A 22790-nucleotide genomic window follows, 5' to 3' on the forward strand; every position below is an offset into this window, starting at 1 on the left:
GAGATATGATCAACTTTGACAAATTTTGCATCGTAAATAAAAAATGTGAGAAAATATGGATGCAGGCTTTGATCAATCACACTTTGACGCAATCTGATGACGTGTGCACCGTTGTCCCGTCTCCACGGGCAACGCTTCAAACACTATACTTTATAACGCCATTTCGGGGATAGGGGTTTAACAACAAGTACATAGAGTTGTGTCTTTGTGTTTACTCAGAGAAACGTGAGTTTAGCTCCTAAAAGTTTTTTTTTATTTGTTTGTTTATTTTTATTTTATTTCAAATCTAAGTTGAGCAGAGTAAAGTGGTTTATTGCCATGAGTTCAGCTTCCTTTCTTCAAAACCATTTCAGTTCTTCTGACTGCAAGTCCCAGAAGATCCCAGTGGAGCACCTGGACTATGATTACATTGACAAATGCAAGGATGCCAAATACCTGGAGAGAATCCTTCTATTACTCAGGTCATTGTAAAAATGCATGGTCAAAGCAATTATTTGAATCTAAATTGTGCTGTACAACTAGAAAAAAAAGATAATTGTCAGCTTTCGTTAAACTATCAGGAAGTTATTCATTTAGCAATTTCTGTCATTGTAGTTTATAGTGTGCTATTTTCTGCTGTAACCAAAATATTTCAAATATATATTTGTCCATCCATTTTCTCTGCCGCTTGTCTTCATCGGGGTTCCGGGTGAGCTGGAGCCTGGATCATATGCTAACTACGCCAGCTGTGTACATCACTATATATCATTATTAAATGTAGCTAATGTTGTCAATCTGAGCGCAGAATTATGTTATGCAATCTTAAAGAGACCACACAATTACGGAATACATGCGGACATTGGCTCTAATGAACAAGTGTTTTTGCATCCAGGTCTGGGAAGGAGGGCATTTATCCTCATCTGATTGAGTTCTGTGCGAGTCGACTGGAGAAGCTGAACCCTCTCAGTCGAGCTCTTAGGAAGAAAAATCCTGTGGCTACATCCTCCAACCTTCCAGCCAATGAGTGGAGCAAAATTGTGGATGATTTGAGGGTGCGCAATTTCACTTGTTTCCTAACTGATGTTGATATATCATGAAAACCTGTCTGAAAAAGTTTGATTTTGCAGATATGGCAAGATGAAAGCAAAGCGACAGAGACTTCCCTTAAAAAGCAGTTAATGTTTGAAGATGTTGTGGATCCAAAAATGCCGCCTATAAGAGGGTCCAATTGCTCTGTTCCACTCAGCGGAGTAATTATGCCTCCTTCTATCTACAGAATCACTAAAATATCTTATTTGACTGAATAACATTGGTTTTCCTGCACAGAAGTCAGCTCGAAAACAAAAGTGTATCACGCCACGAGATTATCGAGAATGGGACAAGTGAGTGTTTTGTCTTAAAATTTAAAAAATACTTAGGATGGAATAAGAACACGGCAGAACATCTGTCTATGTATTTGTGTACTTTGCCTTAACTCATTCACTGCCATTGACGGTTATAGACGTCAAAAATTCATATGAAATATTTCTATTAGTTAAAAAAAAAAATCCACTTTGGTCAACAAGAGAATGAAAACCTAGATTTTTTTATTGTACATTTAGAACAGATATAAAAAATTTGGATTAATCGCGAGTTAACTTGTAAATTCATGCAATTAACTCTTTGACTGCCAGATGTTTTCAGAAAAGGGATGCCGTGGGTGCCAGCCGATTTAAGCATTTTGACTGATATTTCAAGGTCCACAGAAAATGATGTGTTTGGACTATGGAAACACACATACTACCAAATGAAAGATTGGACTCTCATCTTTCATCAGAAAAAAAAGTTTGTTTCTACCTTATTCCGTTTTTCAGTAATCAACAATAGAAAATGGTTAGTTTCACCTCTGTTTTGAAACAAACGTCTTTTAACGTCTTTGGCACTCCTCCATAGGATTTTACCAAACGTTATTTAACGTTTTTGGCAGTCAAAGAGTTAATTACGATTTTAATCACTCGACACTCATAATTTTTAATTGTAATTAATCGCATGACTTCAATAGTTAACTCACAATTAATCATACATTTGATATCTGTTCTAAATGTACAATTTTAAAAAATTATCGTTTTTCATACTCTTGTTAACAATAGTGGAAAAAATGTAAACTAATAGAAATAGTTGAAATGAATTTTTGACGTCAATAGCCGTCAATGGCAGTGAATGAGTTAAACATCTTCCTCTAGGTTTGACGTGGAGAAAGAATGTCAGAAAATTGATGGGGATGTTATTCAGAATGACCAGTCTCCCATTCCAAATGCACATCCCACGACCAAAGTGGATTCTTCATGTAAATCAATTCAAATTTTATTTGCACAGCGCCAAATGCAGTGAGTTTTGCAACTCTAACATCAAAATTGTACCTCACCAACACATGCAGCGCTGACAGCAGAGGTGAGACATCTTCTGGCAGAGCGTGAAAAAGACAAAGGAAATGAAGCTTTCAGAGCAAATGATTATGAGGAGGCAGTCGCTTACTACTCCAGGTCAGACTTGAACAACGTTCCTTCTCTATATGCTGAGCCTTGCTTGGCTTTTCATACTGCTATGTCATTGTATCATCTAATCACAGGAGCATAGACATGATGCCCACTGTGGCTGCATACAATAACAGGGCCCAAGCAGAGATCAAGCTCAAACAATGGCAAAGGGCCATGAATGACTGCAACAGCGTATTGGAAGTTGAACCCTGCAACGTGAAAGGTACTTCATTTTCATATACGGGGTGTCAGATCCACTTAGTGTGATTCCCGAGCGCAATCATTGCTGCTCACCGCTCCCTCAGGGGATGGGTCAAATGCGCAGAACGAATTTCGCCCCCACTTAGTTGGGTGTGACAATCAGTGGAATTTACCTTACCTTACCTGAGGTAAGCTCCGAAGCTCCGCTCCATTTAAAAGGTTATGGAATTGTCATTTCCCTCATCCACCGTAACGTGGTCTTATGATGTGTCGTGAGGGATTCGCCTAAGTTGATAACTACCACCTTATTTATTGTCAGCAAGTTCTTATTTCATTCCAGTACATTGGACAGCTCCCTTATTGAGTGACATAGCAGTGATAAGGTACCAGAATTATTGCAATATTTTTACAGTAAACCTCTCACTAAAAGATTTGGGCTTTTGTTATTGACCTAGATAACTTGAGCTATCTTTGCTAAGATAGCTCGGGCTAGTTGACAATTGCTAGTGAGCCTAAATACATACATTACTATGGGATCATTTTTATGACTGATCTAGCTTCTCATTTGCTGACTAGTCTGAGTGGGAGACTAGATAGGAATGATAAATAATAATAATCATAATAATAATAAATTTGATTTGTATAGCGCTTTCAAAAGACTCAAAGACACTTTACATAAACTAAACTGAAAAACTACAGAGTCAAAAGAAAAACGTAAGTAGGACTTCTAAAATATATTACAACTAAAAGAAACGTCATTTATAATAAGGAAAGTTGTTTAAAAAGCCACAGAGCAAAGATTGCAGATGTAATGGAGATAAAATAATAAAGAGAAATTAGGACAGCATCCCAAAAGTCCATTTTGGTTGAATTGCTCTCTCAAAATAAGATGTTACAATTCAAAGTGAAAAGTCAACTCAAAGGTTCCTGGGGTGGAATATTTGGTTTAAAAAATTGAAATCATAGTTACCTTAAAATAAAATAATCATGATCTGGGTGAACTCAGCAAGTGATAAGTTTGTAAGACTCCTAAGAACAGTGTGGCTATTAAAGAATTAAGATTGCTCATTTGTGTCTCTCCCTCACATGACATGACGTAAGTATATTTCTTATAATTTGTTCTCAGAGCTTTCATCTTTCACTCATATAAGATTGGCTAACGCTTTCTTAATCCTTATTCTCATGAAATACAGCGTGAGACTATCTTTCATGGGCTTTCAACTTCCCAACACAACAATGTAACAAAAAGCTGCTTTAAAGTAAATATTTTTTATAAAATAAAACATGCTAGCATAACGATAAGCTAGCAACTCCTACTGAAGGTGGACTTTTCTGGTTGTGAGGCTGTGTGAATGCACATCTTGAGACTTAAGGATCGCTTCCAACCCTCAATTAAAACAGTTTTCTAACCTTGGTGGCCGAGCCTGAGGGTTCCAAAGTTGTAGCATTATTCCATAGGGGCAATTTGGTCTTTTGGACATATCCTTCAACCCATTACAATTTAGTCACATCCCCTAAAATGGTGTGCCTTTTTTACACGTCTAGGGCTTCCTGACACCATTGTCACTGTTGTGTCCCAAGACAGGGGGCTTCTAAAATATTGTGGTATTTCACTGTTCATTAAAAAAAGTGAAACTCTAATGTATAGCATCAAGTCCGACTAAAATATATATATTTTTTTAAATGTAAAGAATGGTAGTTCATAGTGAACAAAAGCAATTTCACCACCTCAAATCTAGATTTATTTTTTTCACTGTGTAAATGTTGGTCTTCTCAGAAGTATTTTTATTCACATGCAAATCATTATTAGCTATTATTATCATCGTCATTATTAGGGATTTTATTAGCTGTAAACCATAATCATTACAATATTTGCCAATGTGTTAGGTTTCACTTTTTGAATTGAACAATAGATTTACGTTTTTCACAATATTCTAAGTTATTGAATTGCAAAAGTGCCAATTTGCTTTTGAGCACTTGTTGGACCCTCATTGGGTCTCAATGAAAAAATATGAAACTAGAAAAATAATTACTAATGTAGCCTATGTCCTCTCCAGCTTTGCTACGTCGTGCCGCTGTGCACAATGAATTGGGGAACTTCCAAATGGCAGTTGAAGACCTGACCGTGGTGCTGAGTGAAGAGCCACAGAATGTTCCAGCCATTGTAAGTTAAGCCACCAATTACAGTAACTAGTTTGCGCAGTTGTGTAAAAATATTCGGCATGCAGCGCAAGTAGACAAATTGGGTTTATTGGAATGTTTTTTTTCCCAAGTTGTTGTATTTAATAAATAGCTTCAAGCAAAACTAAAACACGAGTTATGATTCCAAATACTTCAATTGCATTTTTAATAACATTTTACACATCTTGAAACATTGCTCTACCCTTAAAAAACAATCAGTGTATTTTATCCAGCTTTTAGGTTTGTGATCGGAAGACCGAATGTGCAGGCACATTTTTCACCTACATGAACAAAAAGTGTGGTTGAGCAAAAGCTTGGTCGAGCAGCTATTTTGCTATGGCCCATGGTTATGCAAAAGTAACTGTTCGTTGTCTCAATTGCAGAAACAGTACACTAGTACAGTAAATATTGTAGACATTATTTTGCCAAGAAAAATGCAAGAATAATTTTATTTTGTTTTTTTACGATGTTACAAAGTGCGAATCGGTGAATTTGCAAGTGCTGAACCACTAATGTGTGTGGGTCTACTGTACTGATATGAAGATGATTTCCTCTCAATGTACTTACTGTGAAATCTGGGCTTGTTTAATTGAGCTCAAGGATGATTTAGTCGCAGGAAGCCATGCATGACTTATGCAGCTGCATGAAAGGCAACTACAAAGTTTGGATACAAAGTTTTATTGTACCTTCTGCCATATGATGGAAGGGCATAAACGGTGGGTATTAAAAGTCTACACACCCTTGTTTATTTGAAAACCGTTTTCACTATTACATTGATCTTTAACCTGTACAATTCAATTGAAAAAAAATGTTGAGAGGGTAAGTAAAAATAAACAACTGAAATAATGTTGCACAACTTACTATGCACACATTCTTATGACTGGATCAGAATACCAATCACATTTAAATTCACTTCAATCTGGAAGTCAGCACATTCTGGCCACCATTTAAGTTGTTTCTGATCAACCCTGAATAACAACACTTCTATTTTGAATTGTTGATAATTCCTTTTGCCTTGTCCATAGCCCCAGTTCAGCTGGAGACAGCTTTAAAGCATGACGCTGCTACACCATGCTTCACAGTACATCAATTATGGTGTTAGCTAATGAGCAGTGATGCGTTTGTGTCACGTTCAGCTCTGCATGGTTTTCATTGGACCATAACAATATCCCCAAACAGTTGGAAAAATGTGTTGCATAAATCAGGCTCCCAAGTGACAGCTTTGGGCCTGACTAGTGGACCCGCAAACGTTTTACATAACACTTGTATCACTTAGTGGATGTGATGCATTGGTGGAAGACCGCCATAGTTGCTATTTTTCAATTGCTTTTAAGTTTATTGTGTTGGAATATTTATTGTAGTGATAGACTGATATATTTCTTTCAGGTCCAATAATAATAATAATAATAATAATAATAACAATAGTAATCGGCCCTGCCAATAATCTGTCTATCCGTAATTTATTGTATTTATGGTAATTCCAAGTGAACAGTTTAGCGTGTCAAATTTGTTTCACGGCACAAGAATCGTGCAGATACCCGCGTATTTTCTGTTTTCATTTGATCAATTAGGTCTAAAAGTCATAAATATTTACTAGATTATTATATAGATTATTACTTTAATTAATACGTTAGTGTTAGACTACAGACAGAGTTCCGATTTAGACACAAATTCGTTTTTACATTGTCTGCGTAGATGCGCGATAACGTCGTAATACGAGGACCTCTGCATGGAGGTATTAATTGCAGTTGCATTATTTTCCCCCCAGGTGTCGCTGCGTTTTGTGTGAAGTCGAATATAAACACGAAATAAATAAGAGAAAACGGTTAACGACCCGCAGATTGTGGTCATAAATTATGGTCATCTTTGCTGACGTAATAGCCTGTCTTCATGTGTCATCACAAATTCTGATGTGTGAAATTATTTGTGATGTAGGAACTTCTGTCTGAAACTACAAAGAAGGTGACAGATGTGCGACAGGGAAAAGCGAGAAAAGGCCGAAAAATCATCATCCAAGAGGTGGAAGAGGAGGAGGATTTCGAAGAGACAAAATTGGAGCAGATTGGTGGTGAGATTTGTTAAATATTCAAAACAAACCGAAGTAATCGAATTTTATCATTTATTCCATATCCCCGAAGAGTCCGAGAGCACGTAGGGGTAATTACTATCGTCTTTATCCTTTATTTTGCAATCTGAAAAAGTGGAAAATCAAAAAATCCCGAAAGGATGCACTTATGTAGAACACATTCACCATCCAGATTTTCAAACGTCTCTGCGGATCATTTAACGAGGTATTTGCAGCCTTATTTACATTATTGCACTTTTTTTTAAATTTACTTTTTAATATACCCATAGCTACATAGTTAATATAACTTGATACTGTACTTCAATACTTTTATAGCATATTACACTACTGCCAGTGTTTACGTTATCATTACTTGAAAAATACTCAAAAGAAATCCCGCAATTACAATTGACACTGCACTTTGTTAGACTACACGTTGCCTTTTTTTTTTGGTGTATATAGTTTAATGTACTTTAAATATTTTGTATATTATGCTGAAATGCTATGCAGCTTTTAATTTACAATTACAATATTCTAATTTCTAGGGGTAGCTTTTTGTCCCCATCCAGCTTCTGTATGGGATTTACGCGTAGCCTACAGTACAGTATATTTGTTAGCTATATATAGATTGTGGATATCTGCCGTTAGCTAGTACCCTTCTTCCTGCTAGAGAAGCCATTGACCACAAATCTCCTCCCGCAGGGCCACGTGACACACTACTACTGTACACACGCATGTGTTTTTCGCCCTACCCCCAACCTAACCAGTGTTCTTGTAATTCCCCCGCGCTTCCTGAAACTCTTCTTATGTGGCTTTGTGTCATGTGGATGCCAACCCTCCCCCAACTGTGATGTAACCACTGACTACTTCCTGTGGGTGTGTTTCATCCTTCTCTCTCTCTCTTTCTCCGGTCTAGATTGTCCGGTTGAACCCAGCCAGACTGTGGGAGGGGACCGGTGCTCAGCTGCTCCTGCAGAGAGGGGAGACATGGGTAACGCGCAAAAGAGGCCCCATGGCAAAGGGGACGGGGCCCCGCACGAGTCCTCTCACTCCCATCACGGACACTGGAAAAGCAAAGGTGGCAACTCGGACAAGTACAAAGTCCCACAAGAAAGCAAGGAAAAGGCAGCTAATGGAACAGTCAAGAGGGGCTCAACAGTACCTCAGGCTGATCAGGCCGGCAGCAGCAGCAAGGAAAGTCCACCGGCGACTAATGTTGGACAAGCTGTCAATCTCGATGCACTGTGTGGAGCCCTGCCATTATCTCTGTCCCGCTTAAAGAATGAAGGAAACCTGCTGTTTAAAAACGGACAGTTTGGAGATGCACTGGAAAAATACTCCCAAGCCATTCAAGGCTATAGTGATGCAGGTAAGGCTGAGCATTTTATTACTTAAGTATGTACACTCACATATTGTTATGTCACAATGACATTCAAGTAACGACTAGACTGATTAGCTTGTTATCATGTTAGAAGAAGCTGGTACGCGTCGCCTCCCCTTCTCCCACCTGTGCCCACATCTGAACAAATACGGTTTCAATACTTGGGGTTGCTCTAAATGGACGGCGTTTCTGTTTTAGCCTTAGCCTGTTACTAAGCCTCTTCGCTCAGGTCTGTCCAGGTCACATGACCGTGAAATTGGATGGGACTGCTGCTATAAATCTCACAGGGGAGGCAAGAGGAAGAATGATAGACGAATGAAGGGAAACTGAGGCTTCCTCAATGTTTCACTCCTTTTCGTTGGACTGCCATAATGTATGTCGTCGATACCACTGCAGTGCTGGTTGTGACTGTTTCCATATGATAAAAGTCTGCGACTGACTCAGTTTGAAGTCATGTTTGTTCCAGTCATGTCCCCGCAACATTCTGTACATGACTGTCACCTGCCTCGTCATCACCAGTGATCTAATTTCATTCAAGCTTAGATACGCTTAAGAGTTTAGTATGAATGTAGTGTACAGTAAATGCGCTCACTGGACACAAAATGAATAATAATACAATAATGCTCTGTTTTGGCTTGCCCAAAGTCAGCTGGATTACAGCACACCCAACCCCACTGATGATAAATAATACAAAAATAATAATAATAAAAACTAATGGATTGATGATCTGCCAGAAAACTACTGAATAATTAGAATTTATTTTACTCTGGTGAGATACTTCAACATGGTTAATAATATTATAATGACATATTTTCTTGTATTCTATTTAATTCTACACTTTTTCATAATTAGTTTGGCTGGGTCAAACCAGTGTTCTGAGGTGTAACATCCATTTTGATTTGAATTTAAAATGACCAAATATAGGTGCTACTTTGCAATATACAATTGTGCAAAACTGTATTGCATTATCCTGATATTGTTGTCTATTGTTTTAACTTTCTCATGTGGCTAATAAGAAAACAAAATAGTCATAAACTCATCTCAGTATATTGATCAATCAAACAGCATTACTATCTTTGTGAAGCAGACATCTTTTATACAGCTCTTGATATATATTGATAAAGTACTTAATGTTACCATTGAATGTACATAATCACACAGTAGGCTTGTTCCTTAGAACTTACTCGGACGCAGAAATCAAAGTTTGCATTGGCTATGTTTTTTGTGTAAGCAATTACAGGAACTTGAAAACAGGTTGGAGGAGTGGTTTGACCAGCCTTGACACGCTTGTTTTCAAACTCGGAACAAATTCCCTTTTCGATGAAGGAATGTGTGGTCCAAGAACTGTATCATATCAGTAATATAGGCATAAAAACTCAACTTATCCCTGCTTAGATGTCATGTTTTTTGTGGTATTAATGAAATGAGACTGACTAAAACAAATATTGGAACTAAAAACAAACAAGTGGTTGCAAAATTGTGCACATCTTCCTCCAGTGTGGCTTTGTTGTCAGCATTCAAAGTCATGTGGGAGTCAGCGCACACCTGCCAGCTTTAGAAACTGAAAGTGCCTCTGAAGAACTCCATTTAAAGTTCAGGTTTTCTAAAAGGCTTTTCCTGACTTTTTTTTTTTGCGTCCAAACAGAAACTTGGAGGTTTTGTCGAACACTGACTGGTATTTGAAATTGTTCAAAAGTCTCTCCATGTTGACCAAGGAGAAGCAAAACAAACCCAAAGCATTCTGCTGCCACCTTTTTCAGTTTTGGTGTTCTTTATTGTGAAAATAAACAGTTCATGTCAATGCCAAACATTCAACTAATGTTTTGCTGAACCATTAACCTTAGCTTCCAGACACATGCTCCTCTTCCACCTACTACTCATCCAATCTCAAATCACAGTCAGGCACCTTCATGCTCTCACAGACAGTTGGAGCTTATAAAACTCAAACAACAATCTACAACTTCATGGTTGCTGCAGTACATTATTTCAAATGTACTTCCACTGGCTGTGATTTTTTTAAATAATTAAATAGGTAATTAACTCATTTACTGCCATACATTCATAAAAAATATATATATATTAAAAATTAGGGGCAAGAGGCGATTAATTTTTTTTAATTGTGATTAATCGCATGACTTCACTAGTTAACTCGCGATTAATCATAAATTTCATAATTGTTCTAAATGTACAATAAAAAAAATCTAGGTTTTCACACTCTTGTTAACAAAAGTGGAAAAAAATGTTAAACGAATAGAAATAGTTCAAATAAATTTTTGACATTTATAGCTGTCAATGGCAGTGAATGAGTTAAGTTCTGTGGGCTTCTACAAGTTGGCACAGTCTGCGAGGCCGTGAATCTGTCTGATGAGCAAGTGTCTGATGAATGATGATGGCGAAAGCAAGTGCAAGAGTGATTTTGTGTTTACAAGTTGACAACTGAAAAAATATCAATGACGTCATATCAAATAATCAGCATGCGCTACTTACAAAGAAAGTAGTCATTCATTTGCTGGTTTGCGGCAACATGACTTGGGGAGATGTTAAGGTTTTTGTTTTTTGTGTAAAATGAGGCTTCCATCTTGCCACCAGCCTATAGCCCAGATATGTAAATAAGATGAGAGGTTGTTGTCAATGCAATGTTCTAAACAGCCAGTACTTGTCTTATTTTTCACTGTGTTCCATGGAATATAATGTAATGCCTTAATGTATTTAATTTTTTTTAAACCCTCCTCCTCACTGATACATTTGAGCGATATTCCAATCGAGCACAAATGACCACGTAAACGGGAGTCACTCTGTCCGCCACGAATGTAAACGTGTTACCTCGATTGTTTCACAAACCGGAATTCTGACCTTAACCCAAATATTGACTGCATATAAACATAGTCAATGAGATCCCTCATGCTGTGGAAGCTCTCTAACTTGTGCTGTATGAGGCACTTTCGGCGCTGGTAAATGTGTGCTGACTGCTGACCACTGACTCTGAAGACCGCCATATTCCAAGTTATAAACCCGTATGCACACTTGCGAACGAAGACACATTATTTCCAATGTTTATTTTTACTCACCTTCTCTTTAATGAGTTCAGTTGTTTTTCATTTGCATTTAACAGGTTCAAGATCACTAATGGTGGAAAAAGTTTTATAATAGATTAATCTTGGTGTCATTTTTCGTTACAAAAAAAATGCAATTTGAAAGGGGGTGTGTGTTCATTTTCTCAATATATATTCATAATGTATAATATAAATGGATGTCTAGCTCTCGGTCTATCTATCCAGTGTTTATATGGTGTACATGATACTGTATTTTTTTTTTTTATTACTGTACCTTACTTTGTTATATGAAAGGGTCACAGTGTTACAGTTGCTTCTCAGTTCATTTGTATTGTTTTAACTATATATATTTTTTAAATTATAAAACTATGTTTTGTAAATTATTTTCTCACTCAACAGATGTTATCATGAAATGAATACACATAGGTCAAACCAGTTTTAGCCTCTAAGTTTATAGTACTTTGTGGTACTGTGAATGTTAGCATCTCAACTTTTACTTTTAAGTAACAAGTTGATTTATAATTATATTGATATTAAAAACAAAAAAATGTATCACAGTGAAATAGTGGTTAGCAAGTTTGCCTCACAATTTTGAGGTTTGGTTTTTGAAGCCCTCTTGTGTGAAGCCGGCATGCCCTCTCTGCCCTTGAGTGGGTTTTCTTCGGGTACACTGACTTCCTTCCGCATTTCAAAAACATGCAGGTTAGGTTGATTTGAACATTCTAAAAATTGTGCGTGAATAGTTTTGCCCTGTGGTTGGCTGCCAAACAGTTTAGTGTGTGCGCTGCCTTCACCTAAAATCTGCGGTAATGGGAAACCCTAATGAGAATAAGCTCTATGGAGATGGATGGATGCATAGTAGCGATAGACTGATATGTTATTTTTTCAGGGCATATACCAATAAATAAATAATTATTAATAGTACCAGTTAAGGAGGCTGATGGCCGATATTTGGAGCCGATATCCATTTTTATTAAAAGGGAAAATATTGGAATCTAAATTAATAATAATAATCTCTTACCTTTTGTTGAAATGTCATATTTATTAAATTACTTACAAAAATGTTTAAGCCCCCCCTTTATAAATCTTAAATTCAGGGAGCTTCCAGGGTCACCGGCACGTCTTAAAAAGTTAAATGAAAACACAAGTATATATCTCCCTGAAATGTTAGACTTAAACTGATCTTTGTTTTGATTTCAAACAAAAACAAAAGGCGCAGGCAGTTCCAATGGTCAGCATCATCTATTAAAAAGTTAACTAAAAAATCAATAAATAGCTGCCTGAAGTTAACATAGTTTTAAATTGATCTCTTATCAGCTCTCAGATTTTTCGTTCATCAAAATGTCAAATATCGGCACAATAGTTCATCTATCCCTGATAATCAATCTGTCCCTAACAAATAGTGAACCGCAAGTCATACTCTAAAGACGTACTGTATTTTCCGCACTATTAGGCGCACCTAAAAGCCTTTTATTTTCTCAAAAACTGACAGTGCCCCTTATAAACCGATGCGCCTTGAATGTGGATCAATATTGGTTAAGTAAGCTTCATCTAGTGGCTGCTTAACGCAACCCCAGCCACTACGGTAGCTTTTATTCTATGCGCCTTATAATGCGGTGTGCGCCTTATATCTGGAAAAGGTTTTTAAATAGGCATTCATTAAAGGTGCGCCTTATTATCTAATCCTATGCGCCTTATACGGTACTCAGATGAAATACAACTACAAAACTACAAACTACATTGATAGTTTTTTGCTTTTGTTTTTTTCTTGCAGGTATTGACAGTCCAGATGATCTGTGTATTCTGTACTCTAACAGAGCAGCGTGTTACCTGAAAGATGGCAACTGTCAAGACTGCATACTGGACTGCACACGGTCAGTTATATACTTTGACCTTGTAATGCTGCGCGTGTGTGGACATTAAGTGAGAAGGAATGTTATTGATTTAGTGTGACAAAGCCATAGCTTCCAGAAATGATTAATAGTACAATGTCATAATTGGCCTCATTAATATAATAATTAATCTCTATAGCAGATTTATGATCACAAGCAGTTGTACTGAGAAGTGTTTCTGTTTTGCTAACCCTACACCTACATAAGTGGGGTGGAATATGATCTAATTATTGTTGGGTCAATACCTCTAGTCAATGAATATTCTTAATACAGTATTGGTGAAAACTGGCCAATAGGTGGACGTGTTTCTGACAGCGGCATCGGGTGCCAGTCTTGATCCTTTGCTGCACTCTCCTCACATCTATTTATACTCATCAGTGCCCTGGAGCTGCAGCCGTTCTCCCTCAAGCCCCTCCTGCGCCGGGCCATGGCTTACGAGTCCCTGGAGCGCTACCGCAAGGCCTACGTGGATTACAAGACTGTTCTGCAGATCGACGTCAGCGTGCAGGCAGCACATGACAGCGTCAACAGGTATTAGCCTTTACTTCCGCTTCCCTGACTGGATTTCGTGTTCGTGTTTACATTTGTTGTCCGCGTGTCCTGTCAATTACTGCGCTCAGGATCACCCGCATGCTGATCGAGCAGGACGGTGCGGACTGGCGAGAGAAACTCCCCGATATTCCTGCTGTTCCTCTTGAGGCCCAGCAGCACCGCAGAGAGGAGCCGCCCAGCGCTGAAGTCCTCCAGGCTCGGGCCGAGAAGGCGGCCAAAGACGCAGGTTTGTCATTCAAAAAAAAAAAAAAAGTGACTTATCAGTAGTCTTGCTGTTTTTAGCCTATCCACAGACACACTGGGGGATTACGCTCTTAAGTGTGAAAGGAGGCTATTAATGTCCTCTCTGCTATTACGTGGCCACAATGTGAAAGGAACAACCCTGAGCTGGGATTGACTCATTCATGCACTGACTGCTCACTGCCTGAATGAGCTTTAACCGCAGTTTTGCTTCACATCATTAACAGAGATGTATTTCTGTAAACAATAGTGTTGGGCAAGTGAAAATGTCATATTTAAGTTACACCTTATCAAATAAATTTGGCAGTTAATTAATTATAAACAAAAAAAAACGCATCACTTTCAGTCGTCCACTTCCACAAGATGTAATTCAGCCAAAACATTTGTATTCAAACGGCATTCAAAAACAAACTTATGCACCTGATAGATGTTAGATTTCATCCAATGATCCAACAGTCACTGTTTCTAAATAGAATGTGTGTGAATGTGAAATGGTCCAAAGATGAAGAATTATAACACACTAATCCTTTTACACCACTGTTGAACTCACATGGTTTGTGTGTGGGGGCGGTTCTATTTCATGCAAATGAGCTGCTGATAGACACAGGTGACCGCCAATTTATCCCTCCACCAGTCCTCCACTGCAGTTTCAGTTTAAAAAAAAAAGTTGTCACAGATTTCTCTTTTTAAAATTGGAGTGAATTTCTTATTTGCTGACCATGTTTTTTTTCTCCCCCTGTCATCTAGAAAGGAGAACAGAAATTCGTTTTACAGATTTGAAGCAAGATGGGAACGAGTTTGTGAAAAAGGGCCAATACCAAGATGCCGTGGCAAAATATTCGGAATGCCTTAAAATAAAGCCAGAGGAATGTGCTATTTACACCAACAGGTTAGAAAAAGCTATATATTTATTTATTTTCCTTCTAATGTACAAGTAATTAAACCAAGCATTAGATTTTTTTTCTTTTTTTCTTTTGTTTTTGAGAGAGCTCATTATTGTTCATTCTGTAATCTTACCGATTCAACATGTCATCAATCATCATTTTGAGTATTTGTGTGCGCTTGCGTGTTAGTTTGTGCTCATTGATTCACTTGAAACCTATTAAAAATCCCAAACCCTTCACCTAAACCGAATACTTCAGAATACAGCTAGAGTCGTGAAGTTGTCAGGAGACCCGAAGAGTGATCAAAGAAAAGAGACAAAAGTTAAATCCAGCGCCGACTAGACACCACCTACTACACACAGGGTTACAAACCAGAATCTTTCACCAACCCCAGAAACATCTCAATTCCACAAATTAGGGAGACCTCAAGAGACCAAAGGAAAGACTAAAGAAAGAAAGGAAGGAAGGATAGATGAAGCAAAATGAGATCCACAGACGTCAGCCTCCACCGATTCAGCGACCAAAGGAAGAAGCAGATTGTGTTTGAATTTCGATAGATGCTGGTGTGGTGGATCTGGCATGCATGAAAAACCTCTATCAAAGAGAGGAGCCGTCGACCCGGCCAGGACAAGGCAAGCACAACCCCCCAGGCCTCGGCAGCGCCACGGCACCACCTCGGGCCGGCCAGAGAGCAAACCCAGGAGCCCGGAGCGCCCCCGGCCCCAACGCGGCCGCGCCCCGAGCCCAACACAGCACCAGCCCCCGCTCCCTCCACGACCCCCCCGCCCCACACCCGCCACCCACCACAGCCTAGCCCCAAGAAACGGCCGAGACGCAGCCACCACCCAGCGGCCAAAAGAGGGGCAGAGCCACCCACGCCCGACCAGTTCCGACATGTTCTTTGTATTTACAGTTTTTTTTAATTCGTATATTGTTGGTTTTGTGATGGTGGAAGGAAACTTTGACGCTGCTGACACCAATAACTTCCTATTGTGTTTGTTGTGCTTCGTGGCTCGACTGTGAAGCCACATCTAAGCAAACACATGCAGTATACCCACGCTGCTGCGAACACACGATTACACACATGTTTATGTGAAGACGTAAAATGTCACTGAAATGAATTGTGGCCCCTCCCATTTTGTGTTGAAGGTTTTATCAGAATGAGTCATAATCAAATGAGTAGCTGCTGAAAGACCAAGTGTGTGTGTGTGTGTGTGTTTTTGTGCTGTCAGAGCCCTGTGCTACTTGAAGCTTGAGAGATTTGGTGAGGCCAAGCAAGACTGTGACGCAGCACTCAAACTGGAGCCAAGCAATAAGAAGGCTTTTTACAGACGAGCTTTGGCCAATAAAGGGCTTAAGGTGAGGAAGTCATGCAGGTTAAGGTTGCCTTCATCCAATAGACGTGTCGCTCTGAATTTGCTTCAAGTAATCGTTTACTTTTGTAAATCATTTGCAGCATTAGAATTTCACACATTAATATAGAATTGGCCAATCTTTGCTTTTCTTTCTATCTTTTTTGACCATCTATACGGTTTGTCGTTCCTTGCGCCAGGACTACCTGGCATGCAGCACGGACCTCCAGGAGGTGCTGCAACAGGATCCCAATGTGCAGGAGGCGGAGAAGGAGCTGGAGGAGGTCACAGTTCTACTCCAGCAAAGTCTCGTCACGGAATCGCCAGCTAAATCCAGGAAGGTCATCCCCATCGCAGAGGTAAACACGCTTGGGGAAGACATACACGTGCACGTGGTGTTGGCGTCATAGCACCTCCTGTTTTGGCAAAAGTTTGGAATTTGGGTAAATAGTCTTTTACACATTCATCTACTGATGGTGCAGCATCAGGAGGACACTGCAACATGAACACAAAGGCAGGGGATCAAACCCACAACCTCTGGGTTGGGAGACCACCACTCTACCACTGATCCATGCCGCCCCCGATTTCCAATGAATCCATTTGTTATTGTAATTGAATAGATGGGGGTGAAAAAACCAAAATTAATTTTAAGCATTTTCACGCCAACTTTGACTGTATGCCGCCATTTTGAAATTTTCAAAAATTGTGAAATTTCTATGAAAAGTACATAATATTCTACACATTCACCAAAGAAACTTTGGCTCAGTAGAATATCTATCGGCGAGATGTTGATGAAGAGACGTTATCCGACTCTTGAGCCATACAAGGTGTTTCTACTAATAATGGTGATTATGACGAGTGAACGGCGGCTCTCAAGAAAAACTGGCGGTAAATGTAAACATGTTTTAAAGATACAACTGGCTAGGCTTCATTAGCATCAGAAAACATATCCAACAAATATTACTTTATGCAGTGCCGTCGAAAATTTCAGTTAAAATTGGCAGGAAAATTCAATGACCATTTTTAATTTGAATAACAGCCACAAAACATCCCTTTGGTCCAACAGAATAGATAGAAACATCAAATGTCATTGAAATTTCAAAATATTCAAAATGGCACAGCAGGCGGTCAAAAATGGTGGGTGGGGAAAATAATGAACATTGATATAATTTGTGTTGTTTTTTTCTTCACCTATTCAATTAAAATGATAAATGGTCTCATTATAAACTTTTGCCAAAACAGGTTATTACATCGAGCAAGCTGGTCCATTTTATTTCATCATCAACCAGTCATCTAATTCCAACATTCTTAACTTCTAAACAGTTATTCAACACAATCTCAACACTAAATCTATGTCTATGCTTGCTTGGTCCACAGGTGGACGGTGATCAGGAAACGTCAGCAGTGGCAAACTCAGACAGCTGTTTCGGAGAAGAATTATGCAGCAAATTCCAAGCGAGCAACGCGTACGAGTTTGGCCAAGCTTTAAACAACGCCTGCAGCAGCGGCAACATGGCGGCGTGCGCCGACATGTTGGCTTCGACGGCTCCGGAGCAGCTGCCGCATTTTGTCAGCACTCAGCTCAACGGGCAGACCATCAGCTTCATTTTCAAAGTGCTGGACTCGCACCTCCTGGAGAAGGACCCCAACCTCGTTTACAAGCACCTCAGTCATCTTCATACTGCTGACAGGTTCTCGGTGAGTGACAACATCGCGTGACGTTTGTGTCAATTAACTGAATACGCAACAAAAGTGAGTAGACCCCTCAAATAGACGCTTTTCCTCCCTGTTGTTATGTGACTCGGTGTTATAAGGTCTCAGGTGTGAATGGAAAGAAGGTGTGTTAAATTTGGTGCTATCAATGCAAATACTAAGGCCCCGTCCACACGAAAGCCAGTTTCAATGTATCCTCATAAGTTTTTTACCGTTTAAGTCGTTCGTCCACACGACGGCGCAGTTTCGGAGCTTGAAACCGATCACTTTTGAAACCGGGCTCCAGAGTGGAAAGATTTTAAAACGCGCCTTGTACGCGTCCATCTGGACACCATATGCAGGATACTCCTCCAGCTCGATGACGACGCTTTGTCGCAGATTGATGACGTATGGTCCAATTCTCGCGTGACTGCGCGCGAACCGTCAGTCCGTCAACAACAATGGCGGATAGCCGTGTCGTAGTCGTTTTGCGAAGCCGCCTTAGCTTGCTCATGCTTTTGCAGCAAAATATTTTGCTTCTTTATTCACTTGATTTGTTCATCTTTTTCATGTTGTTTTGATCTATACATTGCAAAGTAAAAAAAAAAGTGTTTGTCTTCTTTGCTGATTCTTCTTCTACGCTTTTCGTTAACTCCCTGTATCTGCGCTACAGCGCCACTCCAGACTTGGCATATACATTACAACCATTAAAAGTCCTCAGCGTCTTCTTTTGGACACACGCAAGTCTTGAAATGCTTCTGTGTGTACGAGATTTGTTTGAGGAACGAAGCCGGCTTTGCTTCCGTCCTAAGATTAAAAATAACTCAACAAAGGTGAGTACACCCCTTTGTGAAAATGTCCAAATTGGTCCCAATGAAACGATTTTCCTCCCTGGTGTCATGTGACTCATTAGTGTTACTTTGTACAAGATCTCAGGTGTGAATGGGGAGCAGGTGTGTTAAATTTGTTATCAATGTGGGTCACGAGGTCCCATTTAGCATGCAAGTCCCAACTTGCCCCTTGCACGTGCACGTTTTTGCCTCAGAATAGTAACATGCCGAAGTTGTAGTGAGTCTACAATTCAGCATATTCGTGAAAAGACGAGGGCACACCAGTAGAACTACTATCTTAAAAACAAAAACATGTTTTCTGCTACTTCCTACCACTAATGTAGAACATTTTTACACACTAGTAGAACTATGACACTAGCTAGTAGTGCAGGCAAAACCACTACTGAGCATTTCGGTGCTATTAGTAGAGTCCAAGAGGCTACTAGTGTGTGACACAAATGGCTTAATCGTGGTACTAGCTAGGGATAGGTGAGTACTGATACCAGGTACAGTGTTACCCCACTTTTCGCGGGTGATACAGTCCACGCCCACCTGCTCTAGGTGAATTTCTGTAAAGTAGAGGTTATTAACTCATTCACTGCTATTGACGGCTATAGACGTCAAAAATTCATTTGAACTATTTCTATTAGTTTAACATTTTTTCTCACTTTTGTTAACAAGAGTATGAAAACCTAGTGTTTTTTTTAAATATTGTATTAGAACAGATATTTAAATTTGTGATTAATCGTGAGTTAACTAGTGAAGTCATGCGATTAATTATGATTAAAAATAGAAAAATGTTTTCTGTTACAATTACAAGTTACCTGCTAAAAATTTTAGTTAATAGTAACGTAATCCAAGTACCATAATATTAAAGTAATGTAACTTGATTACTTTAGGATTACTCCTAAACTGAGTATGCTAATGAAGACAAAATTAAAATAAATATCGCCACAGTTTATTTTTCTATACAGTGGCGCCCCTGCCATTTGCAGGTGATGGGGACCCGGGCAGCCCACCAATAGCAAAAATCCTTGCATAATTGATTGAACCATTAAAACGCATGTATAGATAGGTTAATTGATTGATTGATGTCCATATTCTGTTTTCGAACTGTCACTGAAAGCAACCACACCAGATAGATGGATGGATAGATCGATAGTCATCCAATGAGGATGACGATGCGGGACATCAACTGCAAAATGAACTTTGATCCCAGTCAGGAGTTTAGGCATATTGTGTATGGTGTTGAATTGGTGAGAGGGATATTTGTTCGCAAGGTGTAATTCACATTATGTTGTAGCGACAGCTAGCAAGAAGATCAGCGTAGCATGCCGCAGCTCAAAACTTTTTCTTGGTTAAAGATAAATCGGTCCTTCAGCAAGCCAAGTATGTTCCGAACCGTGAATACCGGTCGCCACTTACTTCCTCCTTTCGTCTGTGAACCCTTTTAAATCTCTCGCTCTCTCATTGTAGAAATTGTAATCCCTCGAAATAATGCCCATTTTTAACAAATGTACCTGTAATCTGATTTTTTTTTTTCCTGTACTGTAACGGAATGCGGTTTAAAAAAAAATTTTATTCTGAATACGTAACGGCGGTAAATGTATTCCGTTACTCCCCAAGCCTGTGTATTGGTATCGGCCGATATTTATTACTTCAAGGCAGTGGTACTCGCTACGTATCACCCGCCCTCTTTTGGCTGTTTTATGATCGGGGTGGGAACTAAAAGCATAAATGTCTGATAGATTTAATTTCTGTACCTATAGAAAAAGATAACAGAAAATTACCGCCATTTTAAAGGGGAAAAAAATCTACATTGGGATATAAACTGCAAGTCTTTATTTAAAAATATTTCTCATTGTTTTTTGGGGAAATGTTATGTATCAAAACTAATTTTGGTATCGGAGCTCGGTATTGCCATTGGTAAGTGGTGACTACTTGAGACTTGACTACTGGTATCAGTACCCTAATCAACCTCGCCCAATGAAAAAAAAAATGTTACATACAAAAACACTGGTGCTTGGCACGTAATGTTTTGATTCTAATGAACAAGTCACTTAAGGAATTGAATGGGTTAACGCACATGTGTGTGTGTTTCCTCAGGTGGTACTGATGCTGCTGGAGAAGGACGAGCGGCGCCACGTGAGCCAATTGTTTGAGCACCTGTCATCTGCTGAGAGCACAGAGTTCACCAAGCATGATGTTCAGAACTTGGCCAACAAATACATCTGAGCCGTTTGCATCCTCCCTGCATGAGCTGCTGCTGCATCATCTTCTTCATCATCAATCTTGGATCTATGCAAAACTCCCCAAAAGATGTGGGCTGCTGCACAACGTGTCCCAGACTGTAAAAGGAAAATATATTTTCTTTGTAGACAATTTTGCTAAGGAGAATTTCGTTGTTTTTTTTTTACCACTCTAACCAATTCTGTACAAAGGGCACAGTATGATGGACCTCGAGTGTACTAGCAAATGAGATCTGAGATGTTCTCAGTTGCGGTCCTTGCACTGAAGTCCTTGCATATCACAATGTTGATGAATCAGCTGCTGTCGAAGCTGCTGATATTCACTGCATGATGACTTTCATTTCAGGGAATTGTACGTATTATGCTGCGTATTTAAGACTTTCCTTCCTTGCCTTTGGGAAGATCTCAAAAGTTCTATAAGTGTATATACTGTATTATTATGGAAGATATAGGATGGTATGATACAACTGTTTAGTCACTAATGGCAACTACTTGTTGAACTGGTGAAAATACAACTTGAAACTTCAAATCAGTTTATTGGTGGTCTTTTTTTTTTAGTAGCCCATGATGGCGTCATCGTGGTTAACACTCACTCCACACTTCAGTCTGTGTTGGACAAGCAACTAGTTCAACTTTTAGTCTGCTGTGTAGTTCATGTTGTGTGCGATAGAAAAGGAGTGGAATTTTTTTTTTCATCGCAATAAAGGTGTACTTATCATTGCCGGGTTCAGCATCGTCATGTCATTTGTGTCGTTACTAAATGTGATTGAAGACACTTTTTTTTATGGTAAATGGTACTTCATTTATATAGCACTTTTCCACCACAAGTTCAGTATCTTGCTCAATGATACTTCGACTTAGTCACAATGGAATGGGATAGAATGGCAGTTTTTCCACATTAAAAAGCAAATGTAACTTCCCAGCATTCTTCATTGTCATTTTACTTTATTTAGTTTAGAATTATGGACAATCAACATGAGGCATGCCTTTAATTAAAAATTGTAATATTGTTAGAAAATTATGAGCTGAAATGCTGTGTAAATGTATTCAAATGTAGATAATTAGACATTCAATTATTTAAACAAAAATAAAAGCTGATTCAGACTAGTAATTGAAATAATCGAGCATAAATGTTTGTGAATTAATTTCAATGAAGTATTAAATGTTCAAATAGACTAAATCAAGATGAATCATGATTTGAAATCATACAGGGAAGTTAAAAAAATAAAATAAAACAAATATTGTAGCTTTGGAAAGGCTCCACTAATGTGCACTAGCTATAAACCAGCAGTTAAGTGTACGTGAATTGAGAATATTACCCTTGACGTGTGCTTTGTAATCTGGAAATTTGGGATCTATTTGGAAAACCATCAGAAAGTAGGTAGTGTAAATGACCGTGCCATTATTTTTGGTATTGCAGATTTGCTTAGTTTTATTCAGTTTAAATAATATAGTCGATGCTTTTATTTTGAAGGATAAATGAAAATGTGTCATAAACTGGCAGGAACTGACGTAAGTAACTGGCGTACTGCTAGTAGTAGCGCCCTCATCCAAGTGAGAGAAAACAGAAAAGTAAAGTTTACAAGTAATTCAGCGAACGATTCTTTAGCAGCTGGTTGAGAAAAGAACAAGCTCGTACTGTAGCATCCTCGGTTGAAATAAAGGTGTGTGTTTACTCAAGGAAGGTTTATTAAAAATTGTGAACCATCAGTTGGAGAGACCA

General features: G+C 38.9%; 1 protein-coding gene across 1 annotated transcript; it reads left to right on the top strand.

The window, feature by feature from the left end:
- Positions 1-181: 181 nt before the first annotated feature.
- Positions 182-21992, top strand: spag1b (sperm associated antigen 1b). The gene is made up of 18 exons (XM_077576298.1): positions 182-461; positions 872-1031; positions 1107-1229; positions 1306-1361; positions 2202-2305; positions 2396-2501; positions 2588-2718; positions 4754-4860; positions 6813-6945; positions 7859-8311; positions 13151-13250; positions 13647-13799; positions 13889-14046; positions 14808-14949; positions 16177-16303; positions 16497-16655; positions 17674-17994; positions 20925-21992. Exons 1-18 carry the CDS (start codon positions 319-321, stop codon positions 21051-21053), a joined length of 2805 nt encoding a protein of 934 aa, XP_077432424.1. The 5' UTR covers positions 182-318; the 3' UTR covers positions 21054-21992.
- Positions 21993-22790: the final 798 nt, after the last annotated feature.

The sequence above is a fragment of the Vanacampus margaritifer genome, chromosome 9, assembly GCF_051991255.1.
Source record: "Vanacampus margaritifer isolate UIUO_Vmar chromosome 9, RoL_Vmar_1.0, whole genome shotgun sequence".
NCBI classification, from domain to species: Eukaryota; Metazoa; Chordata; class Actinopteri; order Syngnathiformes; family Syngnathidae; genus Vanacampus; species Vanacampus margaritifer.

Coding starts and splice junctions, on each gene's coding strand:
- spag1b (XM_077576298.1), top strand. CDS start 319: ATGAGTTCAGCTTCCTTTCTTCAAAACCATTTCAGTTCTTCTGACTGC. Junction 13,800..13,888: donor GCACATGACAGCGTCAACAG/GTATTAGCCTTT, acceptor TACTGCGCTCAG/GATCACCCGCATGCTGATCG. Junction 14,950..16,176: donor TGTGCTATTTACACCAACAG/GTTAGAAAAAGC, acceptor TTGTGCTGTCAG/AGCCCTGTGCTACTTGAAGC.